General features: G+C 38.7%; 1 protein-coding gene across 1 annotated transcript in view; it reads right to left on the bottom strand.

Annotated features, from left to right (window-relative positions):
- Nucleotides 1-347: 347 nt before the first annotated feature.
- ADAM9 (ADAM metallopeptidase domain 9) overlaps nucleotides 348-17,029 on the bottom strand; it is a 67,111-nt gene continuing 50,429 nt past the window's right edge. The window contains exons 12-22 of the mRNA XM_072399779.1: nucleotides 15,990-16,161; nucleotides 15,653-15,745; nucleotides 15,104-15,299; nucleotides 14,289-14,394; nucleotides 13,361-13,544; nucleotides 12,299-12,379; nucleotides 10,952-11,057; nucleotides 9,760-9,901; nucleotides 9,274-9,574; nucleotides 8,803-8,870; nucleotides 348-7,067 (exon numbers count right to left, since the gene is read on the bottom strand). Of these exons, the coding sequence (XP_072255880.1) occupies nucleotides 6,992-7,067; nucleotides 8,803-8,870; nucleotides 9,274-9,574; nucleotides 9,760-9,901; nucleotides 10,952-11,057; nucleotides 12,299-12,379; nucleotides 13,361-13,544; nucleotides 14,289-14,394; nucleotides 15,104-15,299; nucleotides 15,653-15,745; nucleotides 15,990-16,161 (1,525 nt within the window). The 3' untranslated portion in view covers nucleotides 348-6,991. The remainder of the gene's footprint in view (nucleotides 7,068-8,802; nucleotides 8,871-9,273; nucleotides 9,575-9,759; nucleotides 9,902-10,951; nucleotides 11,058-12,298; nucleotides 12,380-13,360; nucleotides 13,545-14,288; nucleotides 14,395-15,103; nucleotides 15,300-15,652; nucleotides 15,746-15,989; nucleotides 16,162-17,029) is intronic.

Raw genomic sequence — 17,029 nt, 5'->3', positions numbered from 1 at the left:
GCCAGGCAAATATGTCCGTACTGGGTAGTCAGTGGGGCAAGTCTTAGATGAAAAACAAAAAAAAAGGGGTAGTAGGGGTACCCATGGCTGACCTACAGTTTGCCAGTAATCTATTCTACTGCAGATAGCAGGTAGAACCCAAAAGTTTAAGACTTGCTGTGTCCCTCAATGGACTAGAAAGTAATACAGATCTGTGATATATACATAAAAATATCACACAAAATATCAGGTTTTTCTATCTGGCTCAAATTCAGTTATTTTACTCCATTCCTTTTATTGGTTCATCTCACATGTCTTTTTAGTATTGATGTTAGAGATATAAAAAGTTAAAAAAAACAGTATAGAACTTACTATAAAAAACATTCTTTATTGATTACAGTGTAATTTATCTTTTTTACATGTTTAATAAAAATCCTTCAATAACCTCAAACAGTACAAAAGAGTGGAAAGCTAAAACAAACTTAACAAACGTACTGAATGGGCAAATTATTTCCAATATGAAGAAATAAATCAATTTTTTTTGGCAGAATGTTGCAGTCTTCTCTTATTGCAAGGTACCAGTAGCATGGCTCCAATAGAAATATTTATTAGGAGACATATTTAACCAGAAAATAAAATAAAAGATTGTAATTGGCAAACATGTCTCTGCTTTATGACAGCGGATAGTGGTAATTAAGTTGCCTGGAAATATTTAAGGTGTAAGTTTGGCAAAAAAGTGTAAATTGTGCCTAATGACTTCATACTTGTATCTGGGTTTGTCAGGCAATTTACCAAAATGTTGCATGGCCCCATTTACACTAGAGAGGGACAGCAGAATGGCGGTCTCTCCTTACAGAAACGGCCACAGGCAAAGTCAGCTTCAAGCTTCTTTGGATATGAAACCCAACTTCATTGTGATGTCAGCAAACTCTAAAACAAAACTCTGGGATTTTTTCGGCTTTGAGTGGAGAGGGGTTAGAACGTTTTCTTTGTGACCATTGGGGAGATTTTCCCACACTTGTGTCCCAACATGATCACTGTCCTACCACACATCAACATAAAAAAGGTCCTCAGGGGCATGTCTGTTGCTATTTCCCTATCTGGGAGAACCCACTTCAATTGGGAAATAGCAATGGACACACCCCTGAGGTTCTTAGCCTTGCATTTTTTTTCTAAAGCCCAATTAAAGTCACAAAAATAAATATGAATTTAGATAGGGATAGTACTAACAGCCTCCATTTTTATAGTCGTACCTTCACCTTTATATTACAGTTGTTATAATGCGTTTAAATAGGACTTTGCAGTCAATAGACAACAAAGACTACCCCAGAGCACTCAGTAATTTACACAGACATGGTTAGACACAGCCCCCTTGCTATCTATACCCTAGGCTTAGTGGTGTGACTGCAGTGTCAGGGCAAAAAGTAGCATTTTCAACTAAGGAAAAAGGAATCTCCAGCCAGAAATCAGTCACTAATAATATGTAAGGGGTGTGCAGGACTAATAAAGGTTTATACGAAAGTGTAGGATTCAGGTATATAGAAAGTGACAATAGTAAATTCAATCAATACAATCAATACATACATTGCAAACGGAAATCACTGCAAATGTCTGCCGGTCATGTTACAGATCACTGATTATTTTAAAACAGAAATGTAAAAATAACAATAGTCTTATCATCAATACATTGCATCTTATAAAAAAATCATTGCAGTAAATAATGCAAGGTGCAAAGAGAGTCATGCTATGATTGGCTGTGGTTTGAGAGTCGATTGTGATTGGTTTATTGACTACTTTTGAGACCCCTTTGCACAACTTTCACAAGTGGTCCAACAGAATTCTGAATTTTAACCAACATTTAAATAAAAATGCATTGGTAAAGAGTAACAGACACCTGTGATAGTATGTTATTGTGCTTTGCGTAAACATTGATTTTAAGTGAGTCCCCATTGCATCACAAGTCTTTTTTTATTGAACCTGCAATTTCAGTTTTCTTCCAGCTCACCGCGCAGCACTTTAGTAACCACCGGCCTGTTTATCAGTGGTTGGGTCACAATACAGGGGCTGCCACCCACCTACAGCTTCTTCCCACCCAGTTGAAAATAAAATTCTGGGTTGAAGACGGACATACATAGTTGACATCCGTGCTTTGTAGTGGCCAAATCTTTAGTGATGCATCAGGGATGTGTTAGGGTGCAATACAAACTGGGGCTCCTTTCATTTTGTATGTTAACTTAATGCAAAGGAGGGAATCTAGCCTCAAAAAGAAAAAAAATATATATAAATTGCATTGAATACATAACCAATAACACAATTCTGGAGTGTTTTATAAGTTCTTTAAACTTCCAGCCAGTGTTAAAGTGCATTGAAATCTGATAAAGTCATGTAAATGAAGACATCTGCAAACACTTGGGGCTTGTTGGATACAATGGTTGACAAGCTCTGCACTGACATCATGAAAAGAAAGAAAAAATATAACAAATCTATCAGAAATATGTTTGAACTTTGTTTTAATCCTTATTTATTTTGTATAAAACATTTTGTGTTCCTTTATATTTTCAGATGGTTGCAATGTTTAAAGCAATTTCATTTCTACCAAGCATTATAAAATGACCAGATAGGGTTGACATTAGCATTTTGTCAATGGTTTGTTTTTTCTATACCCCAGAAGTCATATAAGCTTCCCAAATCCCTGAATGGAGAAGAGTCCACAGATAACTAGAATCAGTTGCAATGGCATTGTCCCACTAGGTAAAAGTAATGGGATCACTTTTAGTACATACAGGGTAGTTTGTTATATAATTCTTACCATTTTATTCTCATACAGTATACAAAGTCACAGCATTAAATTACAGTGAAATCACTGAGGATTTGTTGTGTTCTACCCGGGTGCACCACGCGGCTTTTTTTGGGTGACTACTGATGAGTTGGGGGCTGCCACCCGCTTACATCTTTTCCCATGCTGTTTCTGGCTAAAAAATAGATTTGCATTATTATGGCACAATATGATAGAACACATACTGTTACTAGGGGTCATCCTGACAATTAGGTGCAATATACATATATCTGGGTAGTGGGGATTACAATTTTACTTTTATATATATATCATTTTATGCCCTTCAGTTGGTAGCCCTCAGCTATCCAGGAACAACAAAAATGCTGGGAGTTGTAGTTCTTTATCATTTAGATGGCTGCTCGTAGCCAAACCCTGCAATGCTTAATAAGTCCATAATTCAACATTCACCCAGATATCTATACCATGTATAGGTATTGGAAGTTGAAGTTCCCATATATTCCTATACCATATTCTGCAAAAAAATCTGTATTATTAAATATGTGCCATGGTATACTATAGAAGTATATTATATATATGCAGGATACAGCAATTTTTGGGGCAGACAGAAAATACAATTATGTCCTCTGTACACCACAATGTTCACTTTTTTATGCCACCTGCAGTGGAGTGTTCTCTGCATTACAACTCATTGGAGGGAAGGTTGGTCACATGACTGTCAGGCGCTCTATGTCCCAATACCTCTGTTTTATTAAATTCATTGAAATGAATAAACTGTCCCTTGCAGGGTGAATGTGCTGCCTGCTAGTGGGAGAACCAAGGACATACAGATGATTTATAAATGGAGTGTACAAAACACCTAAAGCAAAGCTCTGGAGATTTGAAACCCAACTCCAGGTAGCGTGCATGTCAGTACTTACTCTGTGAGTGAAAGGCACTGCGGTGAATGCCTCTTAGGGACCCATATTGCCCTGCACTCACAGTAAGTCCTCAGTCTCCCGCGTTGAGCAGGTGGCAACTGAATCAGAATTCTGGGGACATCTAGTGGTAAAAGAGATTATTGCAGGGGACAGTTATGGATTAAAAGTTTTACATCCATATGTTTTTTTGTTTTTTTTAAACCTGCTGGAATGAAGGTTCCCTTTTCTCTGCTGGACCTCCATCTATATGTTATGGAAAATATAACAGGAGAAGTGGAAAATCCTGAAAACTCCTGTAAGATTAAGACTATAGGAACAAGTCAAGGAACTGTAATAGGAAGAACTTACTGATGGATTTCTTTACAGATATTACAAGCCAGCAAAAGCTACTTCATGTGCAAAAAAAAACCCGTCAAAATATCCTCCATATTTGTACAGGTGCAGGCTTTAAAGTTGTCATCTGTATTTTTGCATCACAAATTTTTAAGCCACAGAGCTGGACCAGCATGCTGCCAGTAAATTGGAAATATATCTGCTAGGCAGATGGGTTAAAACATTGTGAATAAGCAATAAAGATAAAAACGTCAATTTACCAAACAACCTTCCAAGGGGCTCCTAAAAACTCATTTTGGCTGATCTTCTACTATAGTCATAAGATCATTGAGTGATACTGCCATCTTGTGGCCAAAGTATAGAAGGCAAGGACATTTCTTCTGGCAACATGATAGTTTCCAATACTATAATAATCTCAGCACGTAACATAGATTTCAAAACTTGTCACAAGACTGCAATTATTAAGCCATCCAAAGTAAACAAACACGATTTCCCGGAATTAAAAAAATATAACAAGTAAAACAGACACAAGAAAATACCATTAAAGTTCCGGGTGAATTTCAAACATACATTCTTCATTGAAACGTTTAATTTATGTGCTACTTCAAGTATATTATTGCAGAAAGGAATTCACATGGAGTGTATAGGAGAGCAGAGTAAAATGCATCTCAATAAGTGGAGTTTAAAAAATGGGAAAGAAATCTAAAAAGATGTAAAACTGACTACATATTATTTTACTACATTGTAAAAATATTCAGATCAACCACAATTCTGAACCTCATTGCTTCTTTTAAGAAATCCCACCAGTCAAACACTGCAATTAGGAGAAATATAACCACAGATTTTTTAAGCTGAACCTTATTATAAAAAAATAAATGGGTGGTTTGGGCAACACAGACATTGATTGGCATTCGTCATCTATTGTGCACACCAGAACATTAAAGTCCAAGGCTTCTCTTCTTATATTAGCAGAGAATGGACTTCCTTCCTTCATATTCAGGGCCTTCTGATTTGGTAATGCCTTTACAGACAGGAGCCTGGGGTAACATTCCCCCCTCCTAAGATGTGGTGAAAGATAGGGGACCACAGCCAGAAACCCGTCATTAAAGTATAAAAGAAGAGACGTGTATATTAATCAAGGATAAAAGAGAAATTACTTCCACAACCTCTATAAAGTCTCAAACTTCATTAAAACCCAAAGCTAGTCTTTTTAAGATGGAACCATTCACATAATTATACTGTTTCTGCATTGCTGCACCTTTTGCTAGAACCTATGCCAAAGTATCGGCACAATTAAAAAAAAAATTACTGCAGGGGTATTAATATGACCACAGAGTATCAATGGGACAGGATACTAGGAAAAAATCTACCTAACTGCGACACAAACAGCAATATAAACCCAGCACAGGTTCTAATGCACCTTCGTACTATCCAAACTGGATTTCATTTGTATAAAGTTAAAACCCTGAAAGGGCAAAGTGCTCACATTTCACTGACAATAGCTGATCTCTATGCTAAATGTCAAAACATAAGCTTTTCAAAAAAATCAGCATGAACCTTGCTTGCTTACTGAAGTACTGATATGTATTCTTACCAAAGTTATTTTTATAGTGGGAGTGATGTGCTCAAAGCCTAAAGCCCAACTGTGATTTTAGTTTTATCAGCTAAATTCATTTCAGGTGCACCAAAACAGAGGGTGTACAGATACAGCTTAAGAAGTAAAATCTACAGCCTGTGGAGTAAAATCTGCAGCCTGGCAGCATGATGCGGAGGGATCCATGTTGTTTGGGTGAAAGCTGTGGTCTGTTTGCAGAGGCCTGACACAATTCAGAGATAGAGCTCTCTATTCCGCATGACGAACGCAGTGTATTAGGTCTGATTGAATATGGAATATGTCTGATCTCTTCAGAGAGATCACTGCTTCCACATAGAGAGGGTCCTGCTCTGCTGCCTGTCTTTTTATTTTACCCAGGCAGTGGCTGCTTTTTGAAGACAATTAACAGTAAGGCTTTGCACTTTTTAATGCACCTAGAATGCACTTGGCTGATTTAATCCAGAATTTCATATATTAGGATGTCGAACACACAAACAAGCATGGAAAAAAGAGGCTGCCTCTATTAAAGTTAGTCCTCATCATTTTCAGATTTAGCCAGTGTTACCTTTGTACTAAAAATCCTACCTCTGAAAGCGGCACCAATGCTACCCTTGTAAATCTAAAATACATTTTATGTTTCAGAAATTAACAGATGTAATATTTTACATGCCAGCTTTTAGCGTTGTGTTTAGAATGGAAAATGATGATAACATTAAACTGTTCATAGGCCATATCCATATAAATCTAAAAAACAGAATTCATAAAGAGCAAATTAACTCGAACCATTGTTTACACAGTATATGACCCGGTAAAGTTTTTATAGAGAAATCTCACAGTAAAAAATAAAAAAGGCTCCTCGTAGGTTAATGATTAGCCATAGAATGCCTTTCAGTGCTTGCTCATGACAAAACACTGCTATAATTATAAATCTCTCTCTGCTATATCCCGAAGAAGAAGTGAATTTTAGAGCTTGGGGGAAAATTGCATGAAAGAAATTAAAGGATTATGATTTCATGTTCTATTAACATTCTTCATCTGAATGAAATCTCCATGTCATGTATGCACAGCTGGGGCCTGCACATGTACAGAAGCTCGATGAGATCACTTGTAAAGCATAGACCCCAAAGATTTGCTCAGGCGTAGATCTGTACTGTTTGCCCCTCGTCCTAAATGTGGGAGCTTTTTCAGCATCGTCGAGGAGGTCTATGCCGAAGGAAGGGCACCACAAGCCATGGATATTAAGATCCGTTCAGAATATTTGAAAACATTCTTTGTTTTTTTTTTCTCTGTCTGTCTTTTTGAAACGTGTGTACCTATAGTCAGTGTAAAAAGTCACATGATAAAATTCTAATTGGAGTAAGAGGTCAGGCGTTATACTGGTGGGGCAGGAGGTGGGCGTGCTGGGGTGATGTTGGGATGATTTTCTCTTTGATGAGGGGGTGGAGGCCTGTAAAGATCAAAGGAGGAAACACAAATTAACAATCAGCTAAGAATATAGACAAAAGGTAAAAATATATCTTAAGTGGGTGTCTGACAGGTTTCAAACTGGATAAAACAGAACTTCCCCGGTCACATTCCACATCTCCCCCTGACATATTCCTAACTGTTCATACCACTGTTCTTCATCCCTCCCCCCAGGCACGTTCGTGGCGTCACCTTTGATTCTGTTCTCTCTTTTACCCCCCATATTCAGAACATTTCCAGGTCCTGTCACTTTCACCTGCGTCACATCTACGAAATCCGCCCCTACCTGTCCCCAGAGACCACCAAACTCCTTGTACAGCCAGACTCATCCACCATCCTTCCCACCTTCTTCTGTTCCATCTCTTTGTAGTTCTCATCACTGGCTTTCATTTCACCTTAGAATCAAATTCCAGCTCCTGTGCTTTGCCTTCAAATCCCTAAACTACTACAGTTCTTGTCCCACTTTCTGACCTGGTAAAAAAAATACCCCCTACCTACTCTCTTCACTCTTCCAATGACCTACTAATGACTTTTTTACTCATAACCTCCTCACACGCACGGCTCCAAGACTTTTACAGAGCTGCCCCAACTCTCTGGAATGGTCTTTCTCGTCCTATTCGGCTTGCTCCTACTTTCTGCTTATTTAAAAGGGCACTCAAAACACATCTTTTCAAACTTGCTTACCCGTCTTGTTCTGTCTATTAAAACTCTCAATATTTCCCATCACTCCATATCTCCCTCCTATTGTATACTACTCTCCCCCACCTTTTAGATTGTAAGCTCTTCAAGGCAGGGTCTTCTCCTCCTCTTATGTCACTGTCTGTATCTGTCTGACATTTGCCACCCCTATTTAATGTACAGAGCTGCATAATATGCTGGAGCTTTATAAATCCTGTTTATTATTATTATTATTATTATTTATAATACTACTACTAATATGTGGACGATATTAATTGACTTTTAAATGCCCCAGGGCAAATTTAGATGCATAGTTTAAACTGAAGGTAAGCTTATGTGTACAGGGAGAGCTCGTACTCATTTAGAGGGTAATGGCCATCCCCTAGTGTAAGCTAAGGTTGGGTAAGCACTTACCACTAGGACTAGTTAGGGTTAAGACAGACAGCCAGATGCCCTGTAACCATGACTTATTAAAGTCTATTTATGGCTACACTGTAGCTAAATCCCTTTACAGCCTGTTAGATTCAGTTTCCGTACCCAGACAAGTCAAATGCAGAAGGAGCTTAAAGAAGGTTTATGAAGCTTAGAAAGTGGTCATCTCCCGGCTAGAAAGAGGTCAAACACCCATTCACTTCCAAAGCATCTTAAAGTGATCTCAAATACAAGCTGAATGCAGGTTAAGGAAGATGTATTTATTGATTTACACAATGTAACAAAATATTTTTTTTTATAAAGTCTACACTGGTCACATCCAAAGCATTAGAGGTTTCATTAAAGTTAGTAGGCAAAGCCAGCGATTCACCTTTTTAACACCTTGACTTTATTTTAAAAGTCAAATTTGTGAAATGCTTCAAGGCTGCATTTTCCTCCCGTGTTTGTCTATTACAGAAGATCCACACAACAGAAAGCTTATTTTCCTTATCAGGATTGTACTACTTACTATGTGACACACAGCCACTCTTTTAACAGTCACAGTAATTTCTCACCACTACTTATAATTTTGGTTTAATAATATTTAAAACAAAGTTGACCACACTTACCGGGATGGTGTGTGTTGAGGCTGCCTTCCCACATATGTTGGGACAGGATAGCTATTGTGTGGATATGACTGTAAAGACATAAGCAAAACATTTTTTTTTAATTTTATACCACAAAAAAAAAAACTCTAAAATGTCTGATAATCAAGATATTTAGAGTAAGGATAATGCAGGTAGTTTAACTTAAGTTAACAAAGGGGGCAATCACTGAACAGGTGGACCATGCGATTTAGGAGCTAGGTCGGCTTAAAAGATTACTTCACAATTTCCATAATGTGCATCCTACCAATTCCAAATCATCCAGACATGGTAAAGGTTTTTTCAGTACTGACATGGACTCTGCTATGACACGTTGAAGGGGACTATAGATTAAAACTCAAACCAACAAAAAAGCCTTTCCCTTAAAACCTAAAAGAAAGAGTCAAAAAGGAAATAAATTAAAACCATTAATCTCCCACACACATGGTGACTTACAGGTTCTTGAGTTGGTTGGTGGACATTTCTGTTGGGGCCCATAGGTGGTACATTTCTCGGAGGGGCACTAGATGTTTGTCCACCACCTGGAGGAACATTCTGTTGATTCCTTGGAGGCCCTGATGTTGGAGGTACCCTGAGTGGTTGTCCATGCTGAGGATTCCTTGTCTGGCTTGTGGCGACATCATTATCTGCTGCACTTCTTTGTGGTGTGTTTCTTGGAGGTCCAGCTGGAGGACCACTTCTGCCAGGAGTGGTCCGCGGTGCTGGTCTCTCCCCATCTTGTTTTGTTCGGTCAACTCTGAAATGAAAAAACATTCATCACCTGAATGACAATATTTTATATTATATTTACTTTTTCTCCGGCTTCAGTGCAGTAATGCATAACAACCTATTAGGAGAAATCTCTTGACACATGTCACTACAAAGCACAAGTAACTGATTGGTGTCCTTGCACATAGTACCATCATTTATTCTTGTACTCACTCATGCTCCCGTGACCTTTTCTTCCTGCAGAACTTCTGTTTAAGGCTGTTTCTTCTGAAAAACACGAAGGCTCCAAGTGCCAGAAGTGGAACAATTAAGAAGAAGAAAACTAGCAGGCCATCCCGGAGAGAAGTGTCCTTATCTGTTACCAAAACACAGATGTCACTGTTATGTACAAGGACTCCACATGGCTCAAATGTATTATTACTATTATCCAGTATTTATTTAGCACCATCATATCATGCAGCGCTTTACAAACTCTAGCTGTCCCTTAAAGGGGTTATTATTAATGTTATTATTATTACACAGTATTTATATAGCGCCAACATATTACACAGCGTTCTGCAAATTCCATAGTCACTAGCTGTCCCTCAGAGGAGCTCACAATCTAATGTCCCTACCAAAGTCATATGTCACCACCATTTATCTAAGGTAAATTTTGGGGGAAGCCAATTAACTGAACTGCATGTTTCTGGGATGTGGGAGAAAACCGGGAGGGAACCCTCACAAACACAGGGAGAACATGCAAAATAGTGTCCTGGACCGGATTCTAACCTGGGAGCTGCAAACTCCAGAGTACTAACCTCTGAGCCACCGTGCTGCCTAGTGTACAGCTTTTATTTCTGGTGTATCGTTTATCAAGTTACCTATTTTTCCAGAAAAACACATTAAACTTCTTTCTTTTAGTTGGAGATAGTGTGGAAGAGTAAGACCATCTGCCAGGTTTTGATTATGGTCAGTGTGTTTGCTATGGAGATGCCCCCTCAATCTTTCCTAGTGACCAATGTCATTGTCCAATAGATCGATCAACCGATCGATAATTAGACTGACTCGAATAATCTCACATACTGGATAAGTGCATTTATTTGGATTTATGAAGTCTTGGAGTACAGGTACATCTACACATAGCATCAATGTAATGAAGAGAAACATTCCAATTACAAATATTCTCTTGTTTAAGATTTATCTGTTTAATGGTGGTGTCCTCTCAGGCTGCAGAAAACCGACTGAAGGGATTAGGTCAGGGCAAGGTGACTGGCAATCTGAAGCACTCGTTTCCTGACATCACATTCAAAAAGGGCACCTATGAGGGTGACTGTTAGATAGAAGTGCTTTAGCAGTTACTTTTAAAGAATTAATGAGAGGAGGTGGGTGGGAAGTTTTATTTCTTGTAAAGTCAAAATCATTATACCATTATACGTAGGTCCACTGTCAATGCTTCCACCATAGCCCTTCTTCTTGCAGTCAGGGAAAGCCCAACCATCATTACAGTGGCAGTGTTTATTGCTATTGCACACCTATTAAAAAAAAAAATCAAAAAAAAAAATCAATCTTTCTTTAACAGATTGGCAACGAAGGCAACTGATTGAATCAATGAGCTTTAACTCTTTAACACTATATTTTATCTTAAAAGCTTTGTGATTGGCACCCAGGTAATCCTACATGGGGGTGTTTAGGATTCAAGCACATGATGCTTGTATATATTAAACTGATGAAAGGAAATAAATGGTATGTCATTTCCTTTTGTTCAATCATTACTCTTTTGAAATGCTTTCTCCATAAGATTTTGTACATCACGTGTCCCTTACCTTCTCCTATTAGTAATATACTTGAAGAGGATTTTAGCCTCACCTGTTTCTGTCCCAACTGCTTCTTCCTTTAGTGCTTGCTGAAAATCAGTGCTGTTTTTAATCTTCTCCCCCTCCCCACTATGTGTCTCTGTCTTGAATGCCATAGCATTGGACACACTTCCTGTGTGCAGACACCCATCCTAATACATCCCAGTGACTGTTTTAGAAAGACTCCATGGCCTTTAGGGTGTGTCAATCACTATTGCTGTGTCCTATGTAATGCACACATATCCCAGCGGTAGGTTTATCTGGTTAGTACAGGGCCCTCTACCCCTTGTACAGTGAATCCTAACTGCCATTAGAAGTGTACTGCAACATGTTGTGTTTCTCTCTATATGTGATTGCTGTATTGTTTCTCAATGAGTAGATCTGACTTGCTATGTTCTACATTGCTTTATATGCCAAAATGTGCCATATTATCCAGAAGCAGCAAGGACTATAGAAGGAGAGCTCAGACTAGCTGTCTAATGCTATGCAGTGTGATCTGGACTGCAAATACAAGCAGCACACAGAATAACGTTTACTGCCTTCTACAATTACATAAAGCTGTGTGCATTAGTTTAGATAGCCATAATGTCTGCCAAATGTCAATTAACATTGAGTTGGTCTTACTTAAGTAATTTGCTGGCAAGATCTAACTCCTCTCACAGAGCACTGCAGAGCATGATGAAAAAGACCAATGATGCTCATATGATCTCTTTTTCTCTACAGTATTAAAACAGAAAGTCTCAGATAATGGTAAAATAAGAGAAGAGTTCTGCTGCTGAGAACATTTCAGTATAGATTTCTACAGACTGCAGTTCTCCATTACCAGTACAGCTAATAGGTTTACACTGAAAATGCTGTAAATCAGACTCAGAGCAAAGTTTGGGAAACATAATCCTCTTATATGAGAATTACACACTTACCCCATTACCACCACATTTATCCTGGATATTGCAGTCATATCCAAGTATTGAGGCATTGACACACTGGAAATTCTTGCAAACCTGAAAAAATAAAAAAACACAAAGATGAGCCAAGTCAGATCTGAAAGTACCCAGTGATAGAACAATTGAGGCTGATAAGAATCACCATAGTAGTTATAGATGTAATGATATACAGAGACAGAGAGCAAATCAGAAAACAGCAACACTACTGACAGATTATATGTAGAAGTGGTAGGACACTTCTGATCAGAGTTAGATATGGGAGCTATACTGAACTTGAAGCATAACTGCAAATTTGAGTTTGCATTCAGAGTTCAGATATACCAGGCAAAAGTGCTGCTGCTCAGAATAATCTAATTGTAGCCTACTACATTGGCATGCCTGTCTTCTATAAAGGGCTATGGCCACAGAATAACATCAGCCCTTCAAAACAGATGGCGCATGGCTAGTCAAACTGACATTATCTGTAAGTGAAGGGGAGAACTTGGAGCAAAACTACAGGCACAATTAGGATTCAAATAAAAAAAAAGGGGCAGGCACTGTGTGGTGCAAAGTACATAGGGAAAATAACTTTTTGAGAAATGTGCTTAGGAACAGTGTGACTGTTAAGTGAAATCACAGCTTTTTTATGCCCAAAACACATGCAATTTTTACCCACTGATTTGTAAAAATATGTCTGTTTTCGAATATTGTGACTGTTAACCAAGTGAAATCACTGCATTAGTTCCAGTTATAGTTTTAATTTAGTGCCATAAAAATTCACATGTTTTCAAAGCACAATTAGGGGGAATAGAATAGACAAAATGGATTTAGACCTTCCCCCCATGCTGTCCAACCTTCCAAAAACGTGCTAAGGAAAACATTTCTAGTCATTATTTTTTTTTACCAAACATTTATCATTTTAAAACTTTATCTTTAAAAAAAATTATAATTAAATTATGAATCAGGTTATATTTCCCAACCTTTGGGTTTAAAAAACAGAATTCAGCAGGCACTGAATATGCAGCGAGTAAAAAAAGCAGTTGCTAGTACATTACTTACTTTGCCCTCATCACACCTGGTGCCCTCGTTGACCATAGCGGGATCGGGGACATCGGTACCCAACTGGAAATCCACTCCCCAGCATACAGTGCCCTGGATGGTTGACTTGATAATTGATGGTTCTATGCCAAAAATGGGCATGGAGTCAACATTCTCACACTGCAGCTTCCCACACATAGCATTCCTATAAGACAGTTAGTGCAGATGTTAATACATAAGGCTTGGGGAATTATTTATAGAGGAACTCATGACAAATATACTGCAGCCTGTCACTAACTTTTTTCTGAGATCCCCAAACTTAGTTTAGTTACCTATTAATCCTGCCAGCAGGCCTGTTCTTTTTTTCTTCTTGCTGTAAGAGGTCAACCTGTTCACTAAAAGTTTTGTTAAAGGGGTTTGGGACAAACCATATAACACTTAAAGGAGTGTTTACCCTTGACCAGCCTTGCAGGTCTATACGTAACTCATTTGATAGTTGCAGTCTCCAGTGCAGTCTACTGCCTGGCAAAGCTACCTGTGCACTTATCTTTTATATTCTCTGGGATGTAAGAGCACACGTTCAGGCAGCCAGCACTGGAGTTTTAGCGGCCACAGCAATACGTTTACAGCTGTTGGGCACAAGCACTGTATTCTTCTGTGAGAGCCAAGTCCTGGGAGTCTGCCAGCCTTCTAATATACCAGGGGGTGTTTCTATGCTGTTAATAACTAACTCAAACCAACTCTAAAATCTTTGTCTTGGTCATAGGCAGCTAGAAAGATCAGTGAGAGCTTTCTTTGCACACAAGAAGCTTTCTTTCTTCTCATTGGGAGATTCCTCCACTTCCTATGTGGTCATGATAATAGTAAGGACAATACCCCCAATAATAACACTGAACTTAAGAAATTCCCACCAAAAATATAAATTTCAGGTTCAAATATGCTCACTTGCCTGGCATCACACGACTTGTACACATTGCCTTGGAAGCCGCAGTTACCGAATCGGTCTCCTTTGGAGTTCACCTCTCGGAAACAAATAGGAGCTGCTGCCTTTGCCTCTGTAAAAAAAAAAAATTGTATGTATGTCAGAACAGGTACAATATTTTAATAACTGCAATTAGGACAATTGTTTGTCTCAACATAATATTAGGCAGCGTGGTGTCAGTTACTGCATAAAATCCCCACTGTGAGTTATTCACAAAGCAAAAAAAAAAAAAACTTTATGGAGTCTAGATATTCATTAACTTCTACAGCAAGCTGTGTTTTGATATGCAAAAAGAAACAACTGCAGAGTTTGTCTTGGTTATTTAGGAGTTACAAGAGGCTGCAGAGCTCACCCCCTAAGATCACCCACAACCTCAGCTGTGTTTAGCAAAAGATTTCTTCTGCAAGTCATGCAAACCGCCCCCTCCCCCCCTCAAGTCTCCCCTCTGCACTCGAGGGAGCAGGGAAGCCCCTTTCTTTCGTATCTAGGAGCAGTCCGTATGTCACATGTCCTTAACCAGGGGCCTACCTGCATATATGAAATTATAAAAAACAATATAAAAACTGCAGTGTTGAATGTGAATGGATGCTGCAATCTGTATGCTTTCTATGCACAGCCAATGTACAGAAAACATCCAGTACATTGGCACTGTGTGTACAAAATGCCATACTTTCACTATCCCAAAATGCTTTCTGTGGAGAAACAAATTGTGTGTATTCACTGGACACAAACAAGTGGTAGTTTAGTATATATGACCTAATGTCTAGCAGGCAGGTTCTTACTCATTCCAAAAATTCCTTGACACTGGCCATCATAGTACTGGCATATGCCATTGTAGCAGTAGGCCTTGCCATTCTGGCACAGGTTTCCATTCTGAATAAATACATCAGGCTGGCAGTATGGAGAAGAACCATTGCAGTATTCTGGAAGGTCACATTCATTGGCCACAGCACGGCAGACGGTACCACCCGGGGAAAACTGCAAAGAGAAAAATAAAAAAACAAAACAAAAAACAGTCACATAATAAAGCACAAAACAAACAAGACCAATGCTAGCCCCATATGCACAATAAGTGTGGAAAAACACAAATTTATATTTAAAAGTGTACATTATAGGAACCATTTATTGTTATATTATTAAATGCTTTATAAGGAAAAAAAAATCAAAAAAGGTTGCGGTAGAACACATTATCTTTCCACAGCAAAGAAAGTACCTGATTTTCGGGTATGGCAGAGCATGTGACTCACTACATAGGACAGGACTCGGCCAATTACAACTTACAACATACATGGAGCGTCTGCTCCTGCAGTGGGGGCTGTATTCATACTGACCCGGCAGTTTTGGCAGCAAGATCCATAGGCACATTGAGCTCCTGATCGCAGCTTGCAGGTTCCGGGCTGGCAGCATGGATCCTTTTCACATTCCTGCCAGAATGTTTAACAACAGTATTATAGGTAATGCTCCATGCTTATAGTAATACAATAAATATACATTATACATCAATATTCGCCCAGGAGATTTTTTTTTAACTGGGTGGGAAAAAGTTGTAGGTGGGTGGCTGCCCCCAAAACAGATAAGTACTGTGCTGGGTGGTGCGCCCTGCTAAAAGGAGCTGGGGAGAACACTGATAAATTATATAAAGAACTCCATGGTACTATTATATCTGACCTTTTCATTTCCACAGTCGCACTCCTCCCCTGGGTCCACCAGCTTGTTCCCACAAGAGGGGGCGCTGTAGGACTCATCTGGTTTGGGAACATTCAAGAGGCAGCTTCCACCTTTGTTCAGTGTCAACTTCTCAAAGTCATCTTCACTGCAACTGCTAAAATTTTTAGAGCCCCTGTGGAATAGAAAAGTTTAGGTATTGCAAAGAAAAATCACCATAATAAACAGAAATTAATATGACAGGACTTTCTGTTCTGATATAAGTATTAATGAAAGTGTAGATAAGGAAAAGACATTACAACTTATTTAAATGTTTAAAGTAGTGTTTCTCAAACTTTTTAACATGGGGAACCCTTGAAAAACCTTCAGGTCTTCAGGGAACCCTTTTTATATTTACTATATCCACAGCTAACAGTACATTAGTGTGGTGGTCATTGGAAAGAATGCCTCTTACATTGATGGCCAGTGAGAATAGTTTAACTTTCACAGATAGCCAAAAAGATCATTGGGAATCGGTTAAACTGACACGAGAGTCACCAACTGCCCATTGCTCAAGGAACCCCTAATAACCCTGGTTGAGAAACACTGGTTTAATGTGAAAAGCCTCCTATTACTGCTGAAGCCCTGAGTTTTGATATCACTACCTAATACTGCCAAAACCCGTCCCTTACCTTTCCTGTCTTTTGTGCAATTCTGCTGCTCAATGAGGCAGCCCAACTTGTGAATGTCCAAATCGTAAAGGTAGTGGCAAGCTCCAACACTACCTAGAAATGTTCCTAACACATTTGCCTGGCATTTTGACATGCCGGCATCTCTGGAGTAGACAGTGTTATTTCAAACTCCAGATAAATATATACACACCATTTCATACAGTTCGATTCAAAATCAATATTAATTTGGAAGCAACAAGTGTAAATACCTGAATTTGTTCTGATATACCCAAATTGTACAGAGAGTGTGTACCCTATGCCAGTCAGAATCTATTGCATGGATAGAAAGGAGAGATATGACTTTATAAGCATCACTGTCAATTCATAGGAAGG

Source organism: Pyxicephalus adspersus, chromosome 2 (assembly GCF_032062135.1).
Source record: "Pyxicephalus adspersus chromosome 2, UCB_Pads_2.0, whole genome shotgun sequence".
NCBI classification, from domain to species: Eukaryota; Metazoa; Chordata; class Amphibia; order Anura; family Pyxicephalidae; genus Pyxicephalus; species Pyxicephalus adspersus.
Note: the sequence above shows the minus strand (reverse complement) of the source record. Positions and strands in the feature narration are given on the sequence as shown.